We start from the raw sequence: 20,651 nt of genomic DNA on the forward strand, positions 1-20,651 counted from the left end.
TAGCTGATAATGGATTTGAATGATCCTCGTAAGCAGCACCAGCCCACTGGTTTAGGCATCGATAACAGTTCGGTTCCTACTCCTGTAGCTATTAATGATGATCCAGCTATCAGTGTTGACAATAGTACGAAAGGTATTGCTATTCCAACTCAGCCACCCCTTCGACACAACGATTCATTTTTGAATGCGACAACGTACTCACCTGACAACAATCCCGACTCAATCGAATTAGATCTTGAGCGAGTTACTAGAATTGGTAGCAGAGATACAAATAATTCAGATAGCACTTCGGGTACCAATAGTGCTACTAGAACTCCTACTCCTCTGACCTCCGCTTTAGGCTTGGCTATGAGAAGAACCGTTAGTCACAGTCGCACCTTTTCTGGTTCTTCGGCCCGTATTCCAGATCTGTCCAATGCGACTCCACCAATTGGAAAAATTGGTGTTTGTGCCATGGAGAGTAAGGCCCGTTCAAAGCCTTGCCGTCAGATCTTAAACAAACTTATTGAAAATGGTGAATTTGAAACCGTCATCTTTGGCGATAAGGTAATTCTTGACGAATCTATTGAGAATTGGCCAACTTGTGATTTCTTAATCTGCTTTTTTTCCACTGGATTCCCTTTGCAAAAGGCGATCGAATATGTAGAACTCCGAAAGCCGTTTCTTGTCAATGATCTCGAGCTGCAAAAAGTTCTTTGGGATAGAAGACTAGTATTGAAGCTACTGGATGCCAACAATGTCCCCACTCCTCAGAGACTTGTTATATCCCGAGATGGCGGTCCAAAGGTTGATGAGAAGGTGCGAGCCAAACTGGCCAGTCATGGTGTTAATCTAGAGTACGAACCTGAATTGCAGTTTGAAATGATTGATGACGGTGACACATTGCGTCTCAGCGACGGCAGCACCCTACAAAAGCCGTTCGTTGAAAAGCCAGTCGATGGTGAAGACCATAATGTATATGTTTATTATCCGAAGAAATCCGGCGGTGGTGGTAGAAGGTTGTTTCGGAAGGTTGGTAACAAGTCGTCCGAATATGACCCCGAATTATCTAGCCCTCGTACTAAAGGGTCTTTTATCTATGAACGGTTTATGGATACTGATAATTTTGAAGATGTTAAGGCATATACAGTCGGTCCGGATTTCTGTCACGCTGAAACTCGAAAATCCCCTGTCGTAGATGGAATTGTCAGACGTAATACTTACGGAAAGGAGCTGAGATTTGTTACTAAGCTGTCAGATGAAGAAGTTCAAATGGCCAAAAATATCAGCAGAAGTTTTGAGCAGTCGATCTGTGGTTTCGATTTGCTTCGTGTTCATGGAAAGAGCTATGTCATTGATGTAAATGGGTTTTCCTTTGTTAAGGACAACAAAGACTACTATGACAATTGTGCCAGAATTCTGCGTGAGTTATTCATCGCAACCAAGAAGGATCGCGAGAGACTTAATGGAGATTCTGCCATTACTGTTGAGGAGAAACAACAGAAATGGGTTCTCAAGGGTTCAGTGGCGATTATTAGGCACGCCGATAGAACTCCTAAACAGAAATTTAAGTTTTCTTTCAAATCACAATATTTTGTGAGCCTTCTCCAGGGTCACAAAACTGAGGTTATTATTAGAGACAAGGATCATCTCAGACATGTTCTATCTGTTACTGACAAAGTGATCGAGGTAGGTGCAGAAGATCCTGTGAAGCTTAACCAACTTAAGCGGGCCTTAGAGAAAAAGCTTGATTTACCTGGAACTAAGGTCCAACTTAAACCGGTTCTTAGCTCCAAAGAAGAAGTTGAGAAAGTTCAATTAATCATTAAGTGGGGTGGTGAACCCACCCATTCAGCAAGATATCAGGCGTTGGATTTGGGTGAGCAAATGCGTAAAGATATGATGCTACTGAATAAGAACTGTCTTGATGACGTATATTTTTTCACGAGCTCTGAAAGAAGAGTAATTGCGTCTGCCAAATTATTTGCAAACTCATTCCTAGAACTAGAAGAACTACCAGATGGATTTTTGAACATTCGGAAGGATTTGTTAGATGACTCAAACGCTGCCAAAGACTTGATGGATCAAGTCAAGAAGAAGTTGAAGCCGTTGTTACGTAAGGGCATTGAGCCTCCTCCTCAATTTACATGGCCTGCTAAGATTCCTGAACCATTTGTTGTTCTGACTAGGGTAGTAGAGTTGATGAAGTATCACAAGAAGATTCTTGATTACAACTACAGTAACAAGGATGTGAATTCTTTCCAACAGAGATGGTGCTGTAATGAAGAGCCATTTCTTTTCAAAGAAAGATGGGATAAATTGTTCAGCGAGTTTGTTTCTGTCGATAAAGTAGATCCGTCAAAAATTTCAGAGTTGTATGATACAATGAAATACGACGGACTTCATAATCGTCAATTTCTGGAAAAGATATTTGAACCAGATACAAATATCGAAGAGCTTGAACCTCCTACCCATGAAATTCCAAGTTTGAAAGTCAATTTGGGTCCATTTTCATCTGGTGTAAGCTCGCCTGCAACTACCCCAGGGGGTACCATGTCACCCGCTCTTGGCATGAATACTAAGAATGGACCATTTGATAGAACGGAGTTTGCACATCTCCGTGAACTGTACAGGTTGGCAAAGATCCTATTTGATTTTATTTGCCCGCAAGAATATGGCATTGAGGACCATGAGAAATTGGATATTGGCTTACTCACCAGTATGCCTCTTGTGAAGCAAATTCTCAATGATATTGAGTCCATTAAGAAGTCAGATACTGGGGCTTGTATGATTTACTTCACCAAGGAATCACACATTTACACTCTGTTGAACGTCATATATGAGTCTCAGATTCCCACTAAGTTGAGCCGTAATGCTTTGCCGGAGCTTGATTACTTGACTCAAATTTGTTTCGAGCTTTACGAGTCCGAGGATCCTACAACTTGTGAGAAGAAGTATTCAATTCGTATCGCGCTTTCGCCAGGATGCAATAGTCAGTCGCCTTTAGATGTGCAACTGGACTCTAAACACTGCATTTCCTGCATTCCAAGAATCTCTTTCACTCGCTATCTTGATGCTGATATTGCAATTGCCAAGCTTCGCAGCAAGTTTAATCGAGTTTCCATGCCTAAGAAGTTCATTCCAGTGAATATCAGCAATGAGGAGGAACAAGACGTTAAAAGCGATGCGTAGCCAATAGGCTGATTGTTTATACTTTATATTTAGAAATATTATGTTGTTTATTGTTTGTTTGAGAACACAATCAGGAAAAAAAAGAACACATTTATGCAAAAAAATAATTTAATTGTACTATATCAGGAAGGACCAACAATCCGGTTATAGACTAACTAGTTGTTCAAACAAGGCCGATATACTTTCACCATGGTGATTACGTCTGATGCACTCGGCAAAAATAGAAGAAATATCAATTACAGTGAGTTTAGAGCACTTCTCACGGACGTCCTCAGGAATTGGATAGGTATTGGTAACAACGATATTGTCAATGTAGGGGCAGGCATCTAGAGCTTGCAAAGATCCATCACTGAATACGCCATGAGTAGCAACGACAAAAACAGCACGGGCTCCACAGTTCAACCTACAATGTTCAGCAGCAGCAATAAAGCTTCCAGGACGGTCGATCATATCATCCAATAGAACAGCGGTTTTGCCATTAACATCACCAACGAGAGCAATTAGTCTTTCCTCATGATAGTGATCTTCTTCGTCATCATCAGAAAGAGATGCATCCACAGTACCACCAAGAGCATGAGACGAAGTGTCGGTTAGGTGAATAGAGTCCATCATATGGTCAGTACCTCTATCGTCATCAGAATGAATTGTACTATCAACAGAAGGAGATGGGTAGTCATCATCAACGACATGACCTTGAATAACTCGAGCAACATGGATCTCATGGGATTTGACTACCTCTTCCTCCTCTCCGTCAACATCATAATAATCAAGTCTTTGACCATATTGACTAACAATGTCATTATGGGCTTTACCAGCCAGTGGTGAACCTTTCTGAGTAGAAGTCAAAGACTCAGTAAAAGGATCGTCTTCGACTAAATCTGGTTTAGAGGCCGAAGACTCGATTCTTAATTTTGATCCCAAAGCAGGAACATTTCTAGGTTGTGACAAACTTCTTGGACCATTTGAAACTGGGCTAACACTTGACTCTTTTTCTTTAGGCAAGTTTTGACTAGAATAAATCTTGGGAAGGGGTCTGTTGTCATTGTGTCTTCTTCTATCTGTGTGAATCATGGCAAAGTTTACCTTGAGAGCATCTGCTAGAGCAGTAACTCGTTTGGTACCACCTGGGTTCTTAGATACAATGACAACTTGGTTTCTATAATCGGGGACATTTTGACGAATCCATCGAGCCAGAGTGGGGCCTGCGTAAAGATTATCAACTGGTTTGGAGAAAAAGCCCTGCATTTGACTTGCGTGAAGATCCATAGTAATTACATGGTCAGCACCGGCCATAATGATAAGATTAGCCAACATACGAGCAGTGATGGCCCCTCTGTGCTTTTTCATCTTGCTCTGCTTAGAATAAGGGAACAAAGGGAGGACAGCTGTGATCTTGTGTGCCGAACCGCCTTTGCAACCAGATATGAAAGTAAGAAGCTCCATTATATGGTCATTAATAGTGTGACTCCCTGATTGAACAATGTAAACATCTTCATCACGGACAGAGACACCAATTTCGATACTGGTTTCACCATTAGAGAATTTTCGGAGAGTGCAAGGACCTGGCTCGACACCCAGTCTATCACAGATAAGTTTACCCAATTCTGGGTGGGACGAGCCAACAAAAACATGTGACTTTCGCATTGTGATTGTTCACTATTTGTAAATCAACTGACGACTAAATTTTGTGAAAACAAACCGATAATTTGCAATTGACGACTTGCCTGAATGACTCCTCTTGATAGCGGAGCTATAAGGAAATATAAGCTGTAGCACGGTAAACGAGAAACTCCAGAATATGTAAAGTTTATACCAACCTTGTTAATGGTCCTCCTTCGAAAATATAGAGAATATAATAACGCAACAGAAAAAAATACCAGTTGAGAGCAGCTGCTGTAAGATAAGGAAGTTACTCCACTAACTGCCGAAAAAAAAAACTTGATTCGTTAAATCAGCCTTCCCTCAATTATCTAGGATGCATCTACTTTTTTTGTGCGACATGTTGCATAATTACTTAAGCGGGGTTAGCTTGGGAGCTGATTATGTATTATGGCTGTTCTAATTGGAGGTCGATAATTTAGCATCATGACTGACGAGAACGCCAGAAATAATGTGAAATTACTGACCAAATTCCGAAATACTGTAAAAGATGAGACAAAATAAGAATAAGAAAATAAAGAGGTTTGGTCTTTTGTTGGTACTATTTCTTTTTCAAAAGCACTACTTCGGGTGGCCTTAGCTTTGAACCAGACTTTGGTAACCCTTGCCACTATCATCAGAAAAAGAGCATAAAGGTATGATAAACTGAACTCTTTCACTAAATTAGACCTGAGAAACTTAATCAAGTAAAGTAGTGTGTTGCATATAGAATCACATTGGTTAATTAACTTATTCTTAATTCATTCGAGATGGTCTTATGGAGCCTAACCTGTAACGCGATAAGAGGCTTATCTCCCTGGTATGCTCTGTGCGGCTGAGAACTTGAATGATCGGCCATCTATCTGCGCGCATGTCAGAAGTAAACAAAACAATCGCGACTTCCAGCTTAATTTTTTTGGATCTATTATTCTTCTCAGCTGCCAAAATGGCCACATATCGTCGACAGTCGGTTGCACCTCCATCAGTTCGTCGATGTAAGTGAAGATAATTTCTTAGCCCATATACTATGTTTGTCAGTCAACTAACAGTTAAATTTTAGACGGTCATAGACAGGTGGAAGCATACCCAATATTGGACTTGAAAGATATCGCAGCATCTTTGCAAGATATATCGAGATTTCCTATCAACGAAGACTTGCTATCTCGTCCTACCCAGCCATATGTTACTAGTTTATACGGTGATATAATCGAATGTTTTGTAGGAATTTCCGACCAGCATCTAAGGACCGCTTTGGAAACGGCAGCCGAAAAAGTTGAAAATGGTGAGACGGAGACACAGTCTGGTGCAAGACTGCTACTGGGCCTTCATCGACATGTCTACAAGTTTATGAAAGATTGCGGTGTGGATGATTTTAATATCGTTGATATTGTAAAGCCAGAACCAGGTAGATTGAGGCGTAATTTGTCGGCTGTCATAGCGTTTGCACAGTTTCGGGAAGACAGAATGCACGACTATGCCGACCTTGTAAACCAGTGTAAACAGGCTACAAGCCAATTTCGGCTACTGGAAGATGAGCATGAGGAACTGATTACTCAGATTGCAGAACTAGAGGAGGCATTAAAAGACAGCTCGGAACAAGCCAAGCAAACGCAGGAACACAATGCCGAGGTAGAGTCCGAGCTTCGTAAATTGAAGAAGGTTCAAGAACAGCTTACTACTGAACATTCAAATTATAAGCAAGAGAAACAGCGGCTCATCACGAATTTGGAGAATCAAAGTTTGTTGGTTGTGGAGGCTCGTAAGGAAAATGATCGCATGAAACCATACATAGTGGACTCTCCAGAAATTTTGCAAAAACTTAATTCAGATCTAGCCAGTTCATTACAGCTGACAAAAAATAATGTGGAAAATATGGATCGCCGATTCCGTGCATTGCAAATATCTGCAGAAACTTTCAAACAAATCCACCAGGATCTTCAAGCCTGTATTAAGGTAATCGAGGAGTGTGGGGTTGAGCTTCAACGTGAGCAAGAAGCCAGCCATAAGCTCGGACGATTCCAGGAGATTTATGACCAATTAAGACAAGATGATAAGGATTTGGATATTCGAATAAGCCAATTACAACGACAGATCGCCAACTCGCAGGATCGTATCGAGCGAGCTCGGAAACAAGCTGAGATAAAACGTGCCAGTGCCGAGAAAAAGATGTCGGAGCTCCGTGAGATGCACGGAACTCTGGCTGCAGAGCGCAGCCTTCAAATGAAAGAAATGGACGAAAAGCGAGATTACATCAAGAGTACAGAGCTCCAAATCAGCACTATGAAGGAACACATTGAGTCGGAGATGAGGGCCATTGCTGCAGAGTCTGAAAAGCTTCGGGATCATCTACATCTGTACTTGAATAGTATGGAGCAGCGAATGATGGTCAGGTGAGTTACTTTTCCTTTCATAGGTGTCTATTATTTATTTTATGTAATGAAGTCATGATCTGTATTTTTTTTCTCTCAATTGTTGTCTTTTCTTGTCTTTCCTCTGGTAGTTGCGGCTCTGCCCTAGTCCCTCTTAGCTCGAGTCTATACATCGACAATTTGTCGAGTCTGGTTATTTTTTCCTATGGTGGACTAATTTGTGAATACCTTAGTGCGCCGAGCTTAAATTGATGACAATTTTCAACTTTACATATTATGCTCATATTGAGAATTCTGTTGTAATGACTTATCTATCTGCTGTGGTATATTTCGTAGATCACATTGACCATAATACATATCTTAAGAAGAAGAGATAGGTAACTTTGAAGTGGGATCACATAGCAAAGTCACCCAAGTCACCACCACGCCGTGGCGTGGTTGTGACCGATAATAAATATGTATACAAAGTTGGTCCTTTGATATCAGTCGCCAGACATGTGTTTGATACACCTTATAATGGTTAGTTTGCCGACGTACATGCCAACCGTCAATGTCTTAGAATCGAAGAGTTCAAAATCTGCTATATAGATTTCAGGGGCTGCGAGCGTTGTTGACTGCAGATCGCATGTAAACAGATCGACATGTCATTCCCACATAATAGGGTGGTTGGCTGCATTTAATAACGGGGCTGGCATGCGCGTAAAAAGAGCTGCCATCATCACCAGGCCTAACAAAAATGTTAGTTGGTCTGCGGTCTCCTCGTTACTGCACTCTGCTGATACCAACCATTGTTATTTTTTGTTGTTGTGTTCCGTAAACTCAATCTTACGACACACAAAGTTCATTCAAACCTAGTTAATGGGGAGTGCTAACGCCTTAATTATATGTGCACGAAACGAAGTGAACAGTTGCAGGCTGTACTTGATCATCCAGCAAATGGCAGATAAAAACGTAAGTACCTTGGGTGGTGGCTGGCTGATGAAAAGTTTTGGGCGTGTCAATGGCAGCCACCCTCTTTTTTGGCCGACAATCTGTAACTCAACTCATGTCGAAAAGATTTCCTGGTCGAGAGATCAATCTCTTATTTATCAGTTATTGGCAGATTGGTATTAACAGAATGATTGGATTCAAAGTTCGTCAAGGTTCAGAGTTAACTATAAGATATACTATTGTAATAGCAGTTTAGTTTCTTCATTATACTGGAATGATTGCACCGCTTTAGCAGATTTATCACACAGATATGTCCTATTGCATATATATGTAGCTTATACTGGCGATCAACACTAGCCTAAAAAGTTAAAAATATCATGATCCACACTACGGATTAAAGGTCCCCCATTAACGAAGCTATTGACATATATGATAATTATTATGATTATGATTAATCCTGTAGGTAATATCCCAGAATAATAATAGGAAATTGTAATAATATGTAGACAAATCTTGACAGCGTAGTAATAATTCTGTTCAAGTAACACAGGTGCAGTTAACTGCCAATGTGAAGTGGCTGGCACCACTGTCGCATGAGGACCCACTCACCAGCAACAAACTAAGTTTCAGATGCAATTTATGATTAGATTCTAGGCGCGCATAGAGAAATACGCTTCTGTTCTTAGAGAGGTTTCCGGAAAGAGAACATGCTATGGTACTTCACTCTGATGGATTCTGCTACTATCACCACCCACCCGATTCGTTACCCTCTAGACAGATATATTCCTGTTGATAAACAATCCAAAAAAAATTCTTTCAGCTGTCTATTTGTTAGTTCCCGATGTTATAGAACAATTACCTAAGTAGTTCAATTTAGAAAAGTCCCTATACAAAATATTTTGATAGTAAGCCAGTGAGCTATAATCAGTTTGTGGTATCGAAGTTGATAATAATAAGCCTCCTCAGCCAGCCAGAAGATCTATTGCAGGAATAGTTCTGCCCACTGCCGAAAAAGTAACTGTTGCAGGATCGACTGTAGATGCACCATTCTGCAGATGAATATTAGTATGAGAGTGGGCCCCTCCACAAACTTTGTGCCGAGCCTGGTTACTTCCCTATTCGCGATTCCGCTTCTTCCTTCGAAAATAATTGATTACTCTTTTTTTTTCCTTCACTCTTTTTGACTTCGCTTTTGTATTATTCACTAAAGTCTCTTCATTCATGAAATAATTAGGACCGATTAGTACACTTGATAAGATTGACATTGTCCCCTGTGTGGTAGTCAACTCTAACATGGAAACCCAGCTGGGCGCTGATACTACAGAAGGCACTATTCGTGCTAGTCTGTTTAGCAGTGCTCATGACGGACAGAATCAACCGAATCAACAAGTTCCACAGCGAAGTATGTCTGTTGCCAATGAATCTACTGACACTAAACGACAAACAGATGTAGAAGTGTCGCCATCGGGAAGTACTGACAGTGTTGGTTCTGCTGGAAGCTCAGGCTCGTTGAATCGAGCCTCATCAGTACCTTTCTCTAGGAGAAATCCAACCAAAATTTCAAGTCCTATCACAACATCATCATTTTTTCACAATCGGGATCGGCCGAGTCCAGAAATCAGTGGTGGTTCCCAACTGTCTCCTCCACATAGAGGACACACGAAAACTCCGTCCACTGGTGGACTATCGGCAATGACAGACACAACACCTAACCAAGTTCGACTATCTCTGTATTCGGAAGTATCAGGATATTCGCCGGTAATTGAGCATGCCACTAAAGTCTCACTTGGTCAGTCGTCTGCACATGAAGAGGATGGTACAAACACTGGTTTAACCAGACAATCTACTAATGATAGTGACGTCAGCAACCTGAGTACCGCATCAGAAGCTCCTCGCAAGAATAGCGATGAGCAGATTGACAAGGCACGAGAGAGCAGACATGGTTTACAATCGATTCTTTCTCAGATGCAGGAGATTCGAAGGTCCACCAGTGGGGGCCGAGTGTTTCCAATATCAACAAGCTCTGAACCTCGACCACTGACTGCATTATTATCCGATCAATCAATAAGCTTTAAAGAAAATACTAATAACGACCTTCAACAATCACCAATTCCCTCCAGCATTCCCGATCTTCGGCACCGGGTACCTCTTAGACCAAATAATGGCCATGGCCGATCTTTCAGTGCAGCCACTGACAGCAGCTCAAACTATGCATCATCTTCTTATTCATCTGCTTCACAATATCCTACTCTTCTTTCCGGCGCCCCAAAGATCGGTAAGTCGCCCATGCCTGTGACGTCAAGTACTTTTGACTCAGCATCCAACCGATGGGACGGCTACAATGTGCCTGCTCCAACCTATTCATCATCTGACGGGGTTGAGAGCCTTCTTGCATCGCTAGAGAAGTTCCGGCCAAGGCTGGAAGAACTTCAATCAGCAAAAAGATCTAGCATGGTTGCCCGTATCCCGTCATCTTCGACAAACGCATCCAACGACACTCATAGCTCATCTTCTTCAGGATTTTCTTACACATCCACGCCTGTTAGATACGATGCTCCATCCATTATCAAGGATAAATCATCCAGTTCGTATTCTTGGCATAAACGCCCAAATAAACTTACAGATGAACAATTGCGTGATGATGATATGATGCTTGGATTGTCTCCTCCTCGACCATCACATTTCTTTGATGATAAACGAAGAAACAGTCAAGATTCGTCCAACGAATCGTTCCAAACTGCCTTGTCACATAACCAAGATAGTGATAGTGTTGTGGATCACATTCAAAAACTGCAAGAGCAAACTCCTGCTATCACTGCTACATCGTCATCCATTCACTTACATGGAGCATCTGAATTATCGCATTCATCGTCTGGAAACACCGTCGTCCCTCCTGGAAGTCGTCGACAAATGGAACCAAGCATCGCCCAACCATCTCTTAGTTCTTTTGATTCTAATACGTCTCCCTTGCGTGTTAATATACATTCACGCGAAAACACGGCTACCTTGAAAAATGCTGCCTCACTACCCTTATTAGTCCCTGTTGAGGAGTCTGAACCAATTCGCCGGAGCATTCGTGCATCAATGATGTCTTATCCTCGTAGTGGCAGTGATCACTCGCATGATGAAACGCGCCAAAGTCCCATAGAAAATGTTAACATGCATATGACCACGGCAGCTGTTGATACCACTTACCCCGAGCTAAACGTAAGCAAACGAGAACATAGACACAAGAGTCGTGACAAAGGAAAGGAGAAGGCCAGAGACAAAGACAGGGAGGGGTCGTCGAAAGATAAAACAAATAGATTGTCCAAATCTCTTGGAGAACAGGAACATAAATCGCGTCATTCCCGAACCAGTGGTAATTCCAGGAAACGGGAACACCACCGCAATGCAAGTGCAGGCGTGGCCACCACAACAACAGGTGAAGATTTATTCAGCAACAGGTCTACTGGCTTATCTTCCACTTCTAGAGTTCCCCGGAAAGCTGTTTTCTCACAACCAAACATCCAACGATTGTTACAGCTGGCTGATGATGCATTTGACCTGGATCAAATCGACCTGCCCCCAGATGAACGTCATCTTCTAGAAAAGTTTATTGACGCTCTCTCAAAGTTAAGTGTGGAGATAAACCTTGATGACGGCAAGCGTGTCGAAGGAAAAAGAAGACTTCACAATGCTTTGCGGGCGATTGAAGGGTGGATATAACGTGTAATTTAATTTTTGTTTTATATTTATAATATTATTTTTTAATTCTACCCCTAGCGTATCGTGCATTTCTGGTATAGATACCAGAAATATTTTCAGAAAGTTAAAAATTTTACAGCGTCAAAGCTCTGTTTATCAACTATACGAAAAATAAATAGGTCTGCATAAATTATCTATCAGTATCAGCATCGTGGGTGGTCCCTTCTTGTGGTCTGACCGCAGATTCTGTAGAGGTTATTAACTCACCACTGACAATCTTCGATTCAGTTTTCTTTTCATCGCTCTCAAAGCGATATACAGCTTCAGTGTCCTCAAAGATAATCCTTCCATCTGGATATACAAGGTCATCCGATCCCTCAATTTGCTTAGCATCCAAGGTATGTCTGCGGGTCATCTCATGATCCAGACTCCATCCCATTTTCTCTACTATCAACTCAACAGCGTCGTCGCAGTTTCCAAGAAATGTTATATCAAACTCATTATGATGTACTGCCGTTTTGCTGATGTATATTTGTGGGATGTCTGGGGGCAGAATACGAACTATCTCACTGACAGGGGCTACCTTGAGGGACGTACCAATACAGATGAGTAGGTCGCAATCATGTGCGTCACCTCCAAGAAGTAGCTCTTCAAATTTAGTTGGGAGTGCTTCACCAAAAAATGTTATGTCCGGTTTCAATACTCCTTCTGATTTAGGCACATCCTCTTCATCCTCATCTGAATCGTTAATTTTTGCTTTTGCTGGTTTATTCTTCTCCTTCTCACGAACTTGACATTGAGGACATTTAGGAACGTTGCCATTGCGAATATCAGGAAATATTTCTTCACCCTCGGTTTTAAAACCACATGTTACGCAAGTTGCGGTAGCAAAAGAACCATGACATTGCACGAGCTTCTCTGCATCGATACCAGCATAAGATTCTAGATTGTCAATGTTTTGAGTGTAGTTTCTCAACAAAATACCCTTGTCTTGTAATAATTTTATAAAAGCATGAGTCGGAGAAAATTTGCTTGTCTCTGGTAAAATGTCTTTGGCAACTGAGTAAAAGATGCTGGGATCCTCTCTGAATAGGGCTATATCAAACACCTCCTGAGGATCATTAAGTCCCAAGAATGCCAGTTTGTTATATAAACCCGACTCGGAACGAAAGTCTGGGATACCCAAGCTAGTCGAAATACCGGCCCCGGTCAAAACAATTACCTTTTTGGCATTTTTCAGCACTTGACATAAATCATCGAGCGTGTGTGGATAGGCAAGTCTTTGTCTCGATGAAAGTGTATAACGAATGGCAAGTCTAATAAACGGTGTCAACTGAGGCTTAGAATATTTACTGGCTACCTTGATCGGTAGTCTGAATCCAAGAGCGGCTAAGACTTGTTCGGGAGGATATTCAGATCCTGGTCCAGAAAATTTATCCATGAACTTTATTGGCCCATTTTTCCATAACTCGGTCCGAATCATAGATGACACATCTTTAGGTAACGTTATTAGAGGTTCACCATCCAGAGATGTCTCTGCAGTTAGTGGATACTCTACAGACTTCTCCATCTCGTCGATAATAGCCTCTTGCCACGGTTCTAGCGAATCCTCCTCATCATCGCTTTCGTCATCACTAACATCATCACCATCATCATCCTCATAGTCTCCTGCTCTTCCATCACCTTTACCACCATTTTGAAGCGTGCTCGGCCTCTCTCCTTGTTCACTTTCAACCTGATTGTGACCATCAGCACCCTCCCCTAAAAGCTCATGATTTTGAAGATCGTCATCATCTTCACTGTCATCGGAAAAATTATATATTTGCTCTAACTTATCAATACCAATTAGCCCAGGAGGTGAGTATGATTTGGATTCTTGGTCGTCATCTTTCGGCTGGTCTGGACCCGCGTCTACATCAGCATCAGGCTTTTCCGAACTCGCTTCCGTATCCGCATGGATGCCGCTGACCGCCTCATCTTTCTTGAATTTCTTGACAGACTGTTCATCTTTTCCGATCACTGTAACCACAACTTCATGCTGGCCTATCTCCTCGCCTTTTACTTCTTCCACAAAAGTCCGCTTCAAAGGTTCTGAGCCCATTCTCCCACGTTCCTTGTCCCTCTAGCTCCCTCAGCAGCGGAACGCGATCTGTCGGTCGGGGTGCTGGCAAGGCATCTGAAATCACGTGATTGTTGAGGTTGGGGTTGATATGCAAATTTCGATTTTTGATTCTTGAATCTTGTCAACATAGTGAAGTTGATAGCGAGTCAATTCAACTACACCACCACAAATTAATTCACAATGAGTAAGCCAGCGCCTAAGCTACCGAACCTGAAGACCCTCCGTGTAAAGTCCTCAGTCATAGGAGAACGAGGTGGTCCTTGTATGGTTGTCATGAGTAATTTGCTGAACTGCTGGGCCAGTAACGCAGAAGGGGCTGCTGTTTGTGCATCTCTTGAAGCTGATTTGAAGAACTGTATGAGCTCAAGAGTAAGTATTTTATCACTGGATTCTTATTTCTTTTCGCTGTTTCATTGATACTAACAATTTAGAAACACATTGTCCGAAGAAAGTCGACTGTCAACTACCATGCTGCTAGACTGCTGAACAAAGTCAACCCCAGACCCCATGACTAGATTGATTATACCTTGTTATATGTGACGGTTCACCTAACTTATTGTAAATAGAAGAAAAATTGTGCATTGAATTCGGTTTCGCTGTTTTCCGTCTCTGCCTCCGGCGGCTGAGGCTCTGCCCCAGACCCCGTGGCTCCTCTAGCTTCGCTCGAGTAGTTTTTTGGGTATGAGGATAGAAATGGCTAGAATGGTCATTATGTGAATTTGTCTTGTGAATATCCTGAATAGAAAATAGTCAACTTTTTTGCCTTGCTTCAAGTTATTTATATGCTCATTATATATGGAACTCATGTCGAGATCATGTGATCATGTCACTTCGAGACTATGTGAAGAATACCTGAAACTTTGTTACGCTAATCTCCTTGAAAACTATTCAGAGTAGCCACAAAGATCGTTCTAGAAAATTTTTTTTTGTCAACTCGACTGGTTCTATCCATCGTCGAGTCATACTGTGTAGTTACAGCTATGCAGGAACCTACTTTACAGACCCTGCGTCTGCATATCCTGATCCAGAATGCAACCTGTATTCATTCGGTCTCAGCTGCTAGATCGCTGCACTAGACCTCGTGCTGTTTGCTGCAAGCCTCCGGTACATAAATCAACCGGGATTGAATCAAACGGGGAAACATGAGCCTTGAGTCTGAGCCCTGAATCTTTGGAAGTATACACCCCGACTGGGAAGGTTAGCTTGATTCGTCTTAATTATATAGGTAGAGCTCTTCTGTATCAATATCTAATTGACCATCTTTTTATCTCATATTTTATTTGATTAGAATAAAACGTTCTATTGGTAAAAATTTAATTACCTTTTCACATTGACTCAGATGGCCCATTATTCATTCCACCAGATTGGTGAAAGTCACCTAATAAGCTTGACTAAGCAGCAAACCTTACTCAGAGCAAGACAAAAAATGGGGGTAACAGTTTGCCATAATCCTACGGGTGAGCGTCGGCCGGTTTGGTCTGGTAGTAATTCTCATTACATCAGCGAGTAAACTGGTATATCATATCATACGGCAACTCCAGATTCCCCCTGGCTCACGCCGCCTGTCGGTTCCATATCAGGGTGCAGGCGCGTATCGTACATATGTAAACAGCTAAAATACCCCGGCAACGGTCTTTTCGTTAGAAGCCGTGCAGCCCCTTGCCAGCTGCTTAAACGCGGGCAGTGACGGGCCTGAACAAGCCGCTAGCACCGTCTAACCGCAGCCCGATGTACGAGTCCCAGTCACTGTTTGTGTGTCAACAGACCACATACACACAGACACAGCTGATAAACATTACCCACACAAACACATAGTTTTCTTAAATTTACATCGGACCAAGCCTATCTTGCTCCTGACGTGATTTCAAAAAAAATTTACAGTCAGGTGGCATAGTAAGCTCGAAAATTTCAATCAATCTGCTATATAACAGCTGAAAATTTTATCTGTTCTGTGTTTGGTATTGAGAAGAAAATTTCCTACTCGCTTCTGAGAACTATATCGATACGTTTGATTTGTCAACTGGTAAGTATTTTCTGCACCTGATTGGTCCTTTGGATTCTTTACTTCAGATCATTAGGCCTCTGCGACTTGATATATATCCCCGGACATTGGTTTATTGTAAAGAGTTGCTATTATCGTTTGGAACCGACTTATTACTTTTGACTAGAGGGGAATCAGTCGCTAATATAGTTCCATGACTGACACGTGATAGATCATAGGAGATAGATTGAAAGATTGATTAGGTCATTTGACATCTATCAAGATAAAGTAGTGGTGATTCGATAGGAAAATTGCCGAACTGATTTTGCAAGAGAAGGTCAGAGGTCATTAGTAATAGTTGACAGTCGTGGAGTGACTTGATTTCGGTCGTTTACAGCATAGACTTTTCTATTGCATCGTAGATATCTTATTTTTTTCTATCATTATTACTGATTGGCGAATCTGTTATTGACGTTGCAAGTGACTGGTGAATTTTACAAAATTGCATTTTTTCATTTCAGTAGTCACTGTGTAACATTAGTCTTAGTCGTTACGTCATTTACCACCCGGTTGTCTCATCACCATATTCGCATCTGGGTTGGTCTTTGGTCTGTGCTCCCCAGCTAAACCGACTTTTACTAGTATCAGACATTCCATAATATTGCTGGGATCGCTGAACTGACTACAGACAAAGCGTGCTGAGGGGGGAGGAACTAAGCACAACTACCCTTCAACAATTTGTGTGTATATTAACATTTGGTGGAGAAGAGAAGTTGCATTTTTTTTTTTTTGACAAAAACTTGTTCCATTATAATTGATTTGTGGAGTTAGACCTAGCTTCAAAATGAGTCAAGAAGTCATCAATGATGTGTATAAAAAGATAGCCCGTGAAAAGGCCATTATCCAAGGCGCCAAAGATGTTCGGGCTTCATCTTCTAATGTCAGCGTTCAGCAAAAATGTGATTCAAACATTCGAGAGGCACAGAACAACATCACATACTTAGAAGGCAAACTACGGCAATTGCGTGCCCGACAACAGCAATCGGGCTCCGCTACTGGTAATGGCTCGGGACTTGGTATCTCTGGTGGCCCAGGAATCAACTCAATAGCTAATCGCCATCAACATAATGCTTCTAACACTAGCACGCTCTCCAACACATCGGCAAAATCGTCTTCGGATTCATCCTCGGATCACACGCGTGGGGCTTTGTCTGAAGGAACCGACTATGATGAGAAGAACGATCTAGCACCACCCCGTGCACTTACTGGTAAAGGTGAGTTACTTATTTGACATAGACTGGAACCTTGTTTCCAGCTCTGTTATTAATGGTTCAATTCGAGACTATTTGACCTATTTGTATAATATAACAGCATGGGTCAGTGCCCCGGCCATCAGAAATGGACGGGACCCACCGAACCGATTTGACTAACAAACCAGATACAGGCAAGCCGCGTAGTAACTTTACAAGATTGGACCTCATCAAGTATGACACTCCTTATCTGGGCCCTAGAATTCAATTTATGTTGCAGCAACTAGAATTCAAGTTGAGTGTGGAACAGAGGTATAAAGAAGGTATTGAAAAGATGCAGAAACTGTATGAGATGGACAGGGACCGGAAAAGTAGCCAAGAAGCAGAGGCTAAACGCATCGAGTCGAATCATAGAATCCAATTGCTAAAAAAATCGCTCAAGAGATACTCTGACATGCATATTGATATTGAGGAAGAGGAGGCTGTTGACGATAGTGAAAGCGTTGCTGCATCAAACCTTCGTCGACCATTGACTGGTAATCTTCACATTGCAATCAAGGCTATCAAGGACGTTGATCACGTTGCTACGAATCGTCTTTCTAGATCACCTGAGAGTATGATTTCTGTTAAAGTTGAGGACCAGACTAGGGCCCGAACCAAGTTCACTCGAAACGAACGTTGGCCAGAAGAGTTTGATATTTCTGTTGATAAGGCTAACGAAATTGAAATCACTGTCTATGATCGATCCGGTGATAACAATATTCCCGTAGGTGTTATGTGGCTTCGCATTGCTGATATTGCTGAGGCTCTACGTAGGAAAAAAGTTGAGCATGAATTGAACAATGCCGGTTGGGTAAGTGCCGCCAATGTACAGGGAGCATCGGATCAAGATCCACGTGGTTATAACCGTATTGGAGAGGACTTATCGCTGAATTCTTTAAACATCAATAATGGCGGTGCTGCCACCGGCTCTCCTGGTTTCAGTCCTGCTGGGGGTGCACCATTACCATTGCCAACCTCTGCTACTCTTATCGATGCCTGGTTCGTGTTAGAGCCAGTTGGTCAGATACACATTGTGGTTGGATTTGAGAAGTCAAATCGTGGTATCAAGCGTGCTTATGATGGCATTGGAGGGTTGGGTCGTCAAGGTGCTATCCGTCAAAAGAAGGAAGAAGTACATGAGGTTCATGGCCATAAATTTGTTCAACAACAATTTTATAACATCATGAGATGTGCATTGTGTGGAGACTTGATGAAGTACTCTGTTGGTTATCAATGTCAAGATTGTAGGTACACATGTCACAAAAAGTGTTATCCCAAGGTCGTTACCAAGTGTATTTCAAAGGCAAGTACCGAAGCTGATCCTGATGAGGAGAAATTAAACCATCGCATTCCCCATAGATTTGAACCAACCACGAACATGGGTGCTAATTGGTGTTGTCACTGTGGTTATATTCTACCCTTGGGTAAGAAGAACGTTCGAAAGTGTACTGAATGCGGTTTGACATGTCATCCTCAGTGTGCTCATTTGGTGCCTGACTTTTGTGGTATGTCTATGGAAATGGCCAACCAAATATTGAGTGAAATCAAACATACCAAGAAACTCAAGGAAGAATATGCAAGCGTTCATAAACCATCTTACTCTTCCACGGCTACTTCTACAGTAAATAAGGCCCCACAACAGTCTCAGCCACAAGCTCAACAGTTTAATCAACAGCCCTATGGTCAATCTATTTCACCCACAACCACGTTTGGTAGCGGAGGAAGCTTACCTCCAACACCCACAGGACCGCCTAAAAAGGAGAACAGGCCAGTTAAGCGCAAGGAAGTTGGCCGTGGTCACAATACAAGTCCATCCATGAGTGGTATTCAAAGCCGACCGGAAGATTTGCTACCGGATAAGAATAATGTTGGAGCTGCTGCCACTGCCACAGCTGCGGCAGCAGCTGCAGCAGTAGCTGGAGGTTATCTGTCGCGTCCCGATAATGTTGGCCCGGCCGACGTGCAATACAGAACTCAAGGGAACGGTGCGTCGAATGCTGCAGCCGCTGCATATCAACAACACCAGTACCCTCAAGCCAAATCACAAGTTGATTTACAGCACCAACAGCAACAGCGGCAACAACAACAACAGCAGCAGCGATTGGAATATCAGCAGCAACAACAGCAACTCCAGTTGCAACAACAACAGCAGCAGCAGCGAGAGCAAGAACAGCAGTTACAATTGCAGCAGCAGCAAGAACAGCAGCAGCAACTACAACAGCAACAGCAGGAATCCGAGTCACAAATGCAAGTGCAGCCTCAACTCACAGTCCAAACTAAGCCTGCAGAACAGACGAGACGCAAAGTTAAGCGAAAGGTGGGTCTTGACGATTTCAATTTCCTATCAGTATTGGGTAAAGGAAATTTTGGTAAAGTCATGTTGGCGGAATCTAAGAATACACATCAATTATACGCTATTAAAGTATTAAAGAAGGATTTTATTATTGAACACGACGAAGTTGAGAGCACAAGGTCTGAAAAGAGAGTTTTCCTTATTGCCAACCGTGAGCGTCATCCCTTTTTGATCAACCTTAATTCATGTTTCCAAACTGAAAATAGAGTGTATTTCGTTATGGAATATGTAAGCGGTGGCGATTTGATGTGGCATATTCAAAAGGAGATGTTTACTCCTAGAAGAGCCCAGTTCTACGCAGCAGAAGTGTTATTGGCATTGAAATATTTCCATGATAATGGTGTTATCTATCGAGATTTAAAATTGGACAATATCTTACTCTCCTTGGAAGGACATATCAAAATTGCTGATTATGGATTATGTAAAGAAGATATGTGGTATGGTAAGACTACTGGAACATTCTGTGGTACTCCTGAGTTTATGGCACCAGAAATTTTGTTAGAACAAAGATATGGAAGGGCAGTTGATTGGTGGGCATTTGGTGTTCTTCTGTACCAGATGCTTCTTGCCAAGTCTCCATTTAGAGGTGATGACGATGAAGAAGTGTTTGATGCCATTTTATCAGATGAGCCTCTATACCCTATTCATATGCCAAGAGACTCAGTGTCGATCTTGCAAATGCTTCTAACTCGAGAGCCAAGCAAACGTCTTGGATCTGGTCCAAAGGATGCTGAAGAAGTAATGGCCCACCCCTACTTTAGAAACATCAATTTTGATGACATCTATCACTGTCGGGTTGCCCCACCATTTGTTCCTAAGATTGATTCTCCTACAGATGTGCGTAATTTCGACAAGGAATTCACGTCTGAGCCGCCTGCATTGACTCCAGTAACCACGACTCTAAGCCCTCAAATGCAAGAACAGTTCCGGGGATTTTCTTATCTTAGCGGTGAAATGATATAATCTCTATGAGTTTTTGAGGGGTTTATTTTATTTCTTTGAGTTGCATATTTCTTGTCCTTTTGAGTCAACCCACCAGTGTTTTAGTTATTTAAGGCATTTATTTAGATGATGGTATTTCAAAAATCTATAAGTAATAAATAATATA

At 42.0% G+C, this 20,651-nt stretch overlaps 7 protein-coding genes across 7 annotated transcripts; 5 read left to right on the forward strand and 2 right to left on the reverse strand.

Moving 5' to 3' along the window:
• Positions 1-9: 9 nt before the first annotated feature.
• On the forward strand, positions 10-3,171 carry VIP1 (inositol polyphosphate kinase VIP1; the record flags this gene model as incomplete). The annotated part of the gene is made up of 1 exon (XM_018882822.1): positions 10-3,171. The coding sequence occupies one exon, from the start codon at positions 10-12 to the stop codon at positions 3,169-3,171; it is 3,162 nt and encodes a 1,053-aa protein (XP_018735072.1).
• A 144-nt stretch (positions 3,172-3,315) lies between these two features.
• On the reverse strand, positions 3,316-4,815 carry PRS1 (ribose phosphate diphosphokinase subunit PRS1; the record flags this gene model as incomplete). Its single annotated transcript, XM_018882823.1, has 1 exon — positions 3,316-4,815. One exon carries the CDS (start codon positions 4,813-4,815, stop codon positions 3,316-3,318), a length of 1,500 nt encoding a protein of 499 aa, XP_018735073.1.
• A 1,341-nt stretch (positions 4,816-6,156) lies between these two features.
• On the forward strand, positions 6,157-7,203 carry NUF2 (Nuf2p; the record flags this gene model as incomplete). Its single annotated transcript, XM_018882824.1, has 1 exon — positions 6,157-7,203. The coding sequence occupies one exon, from the start codon at positions 6,157-6,159 to the stop codon at positions 7,201-7,203; it is 1,047 nt and encodes a 348-aa protein (XP_018735074.1).
• Positions 7,204-9,401: 2,198 nt separating this feature from the next.
• AWJ20_856 (uncharacterized protein) lies at positions 9,402-11,816 on the forward strand (the record flags this gene model as incomplete). Its single annotated transcript, XM_018882825.1, has 1 exon — positions 9,402-11,816. One exon carries the CDS (start codon positions 9,402-9,404, stop codon positions 11,814-11,816), a length of 2,415 nt encoding a protein of 804 aa, XP_018735075.1.
• Positions 11,817-11,985: 169 nt separating this feature from the next.
• HST1 (histone deacetylase HST1) lies at positions 11,986-13,896 on the reverse strand (the record flags this gene model as incomplete). The annotated part of the gene is made up of 1 exon (XM_018882826.1): positions 11,986-13,896. The coding sequence occupies one exon, from the start codon at positions 13,894-13,896 to the stop codon at positions 11,986-11,988; it is 1,911 nt and encodes a 636-aa protein (XP_018735076.1).
• A 2,846-nt stretch (positions 13,897-16,742) lies between these two features.
• On the forward strand, positions 16,743-17,189 carry PKC1 (protein kinase C; the record flags this gene model as incomplete). Its single annotated transcript, XM_018882827.1, has 1 exon — positions 16,743-17,189. The coding sequence occupies one exon, from the start codon at positions 16,743-16,745 to the stop codon at positions 17,187-17,189; it is 447 nt and encodes a 148-aa protein (XP_018735077.1).
• A 107-nt stretch (positions 17,190-17,296) lies between these two features.
• On the forward strand, positions 17,297-20,506 carry PKC1 (protein kinase C; the record flags this gene model as incomplete). The annotated part of the gene is made up of 1 exon (XM_018882828.1): positions 17,297-20,506. One exon carries the CDS (start codon positions 17,297-17,299, stop codon positions 20,504-20,506), a length of 3,210 nt encoding a protein of 1,069 aa, XP_018735078.1.
• Positions 20,507-20,651: the final 145 nt, after the last annotated feature.

The sequence above is a fragment of the Sugiyamaella lignohabitans genome, chromosome A, assembly GCF_001640025.1.
Source record: "Sugiyamaella lignohabitans strain CBS 10342 chromosome A, complete sequence".
Classification (NCBI taxonomy): domain Eukaryota; kingdom Fungi; phylum Ascomycota; class Dipodascomycetes; order Dipodascales; family Trichomonascaceae; genus Sugiyamaella; species Sugiyamaella lignohabitans.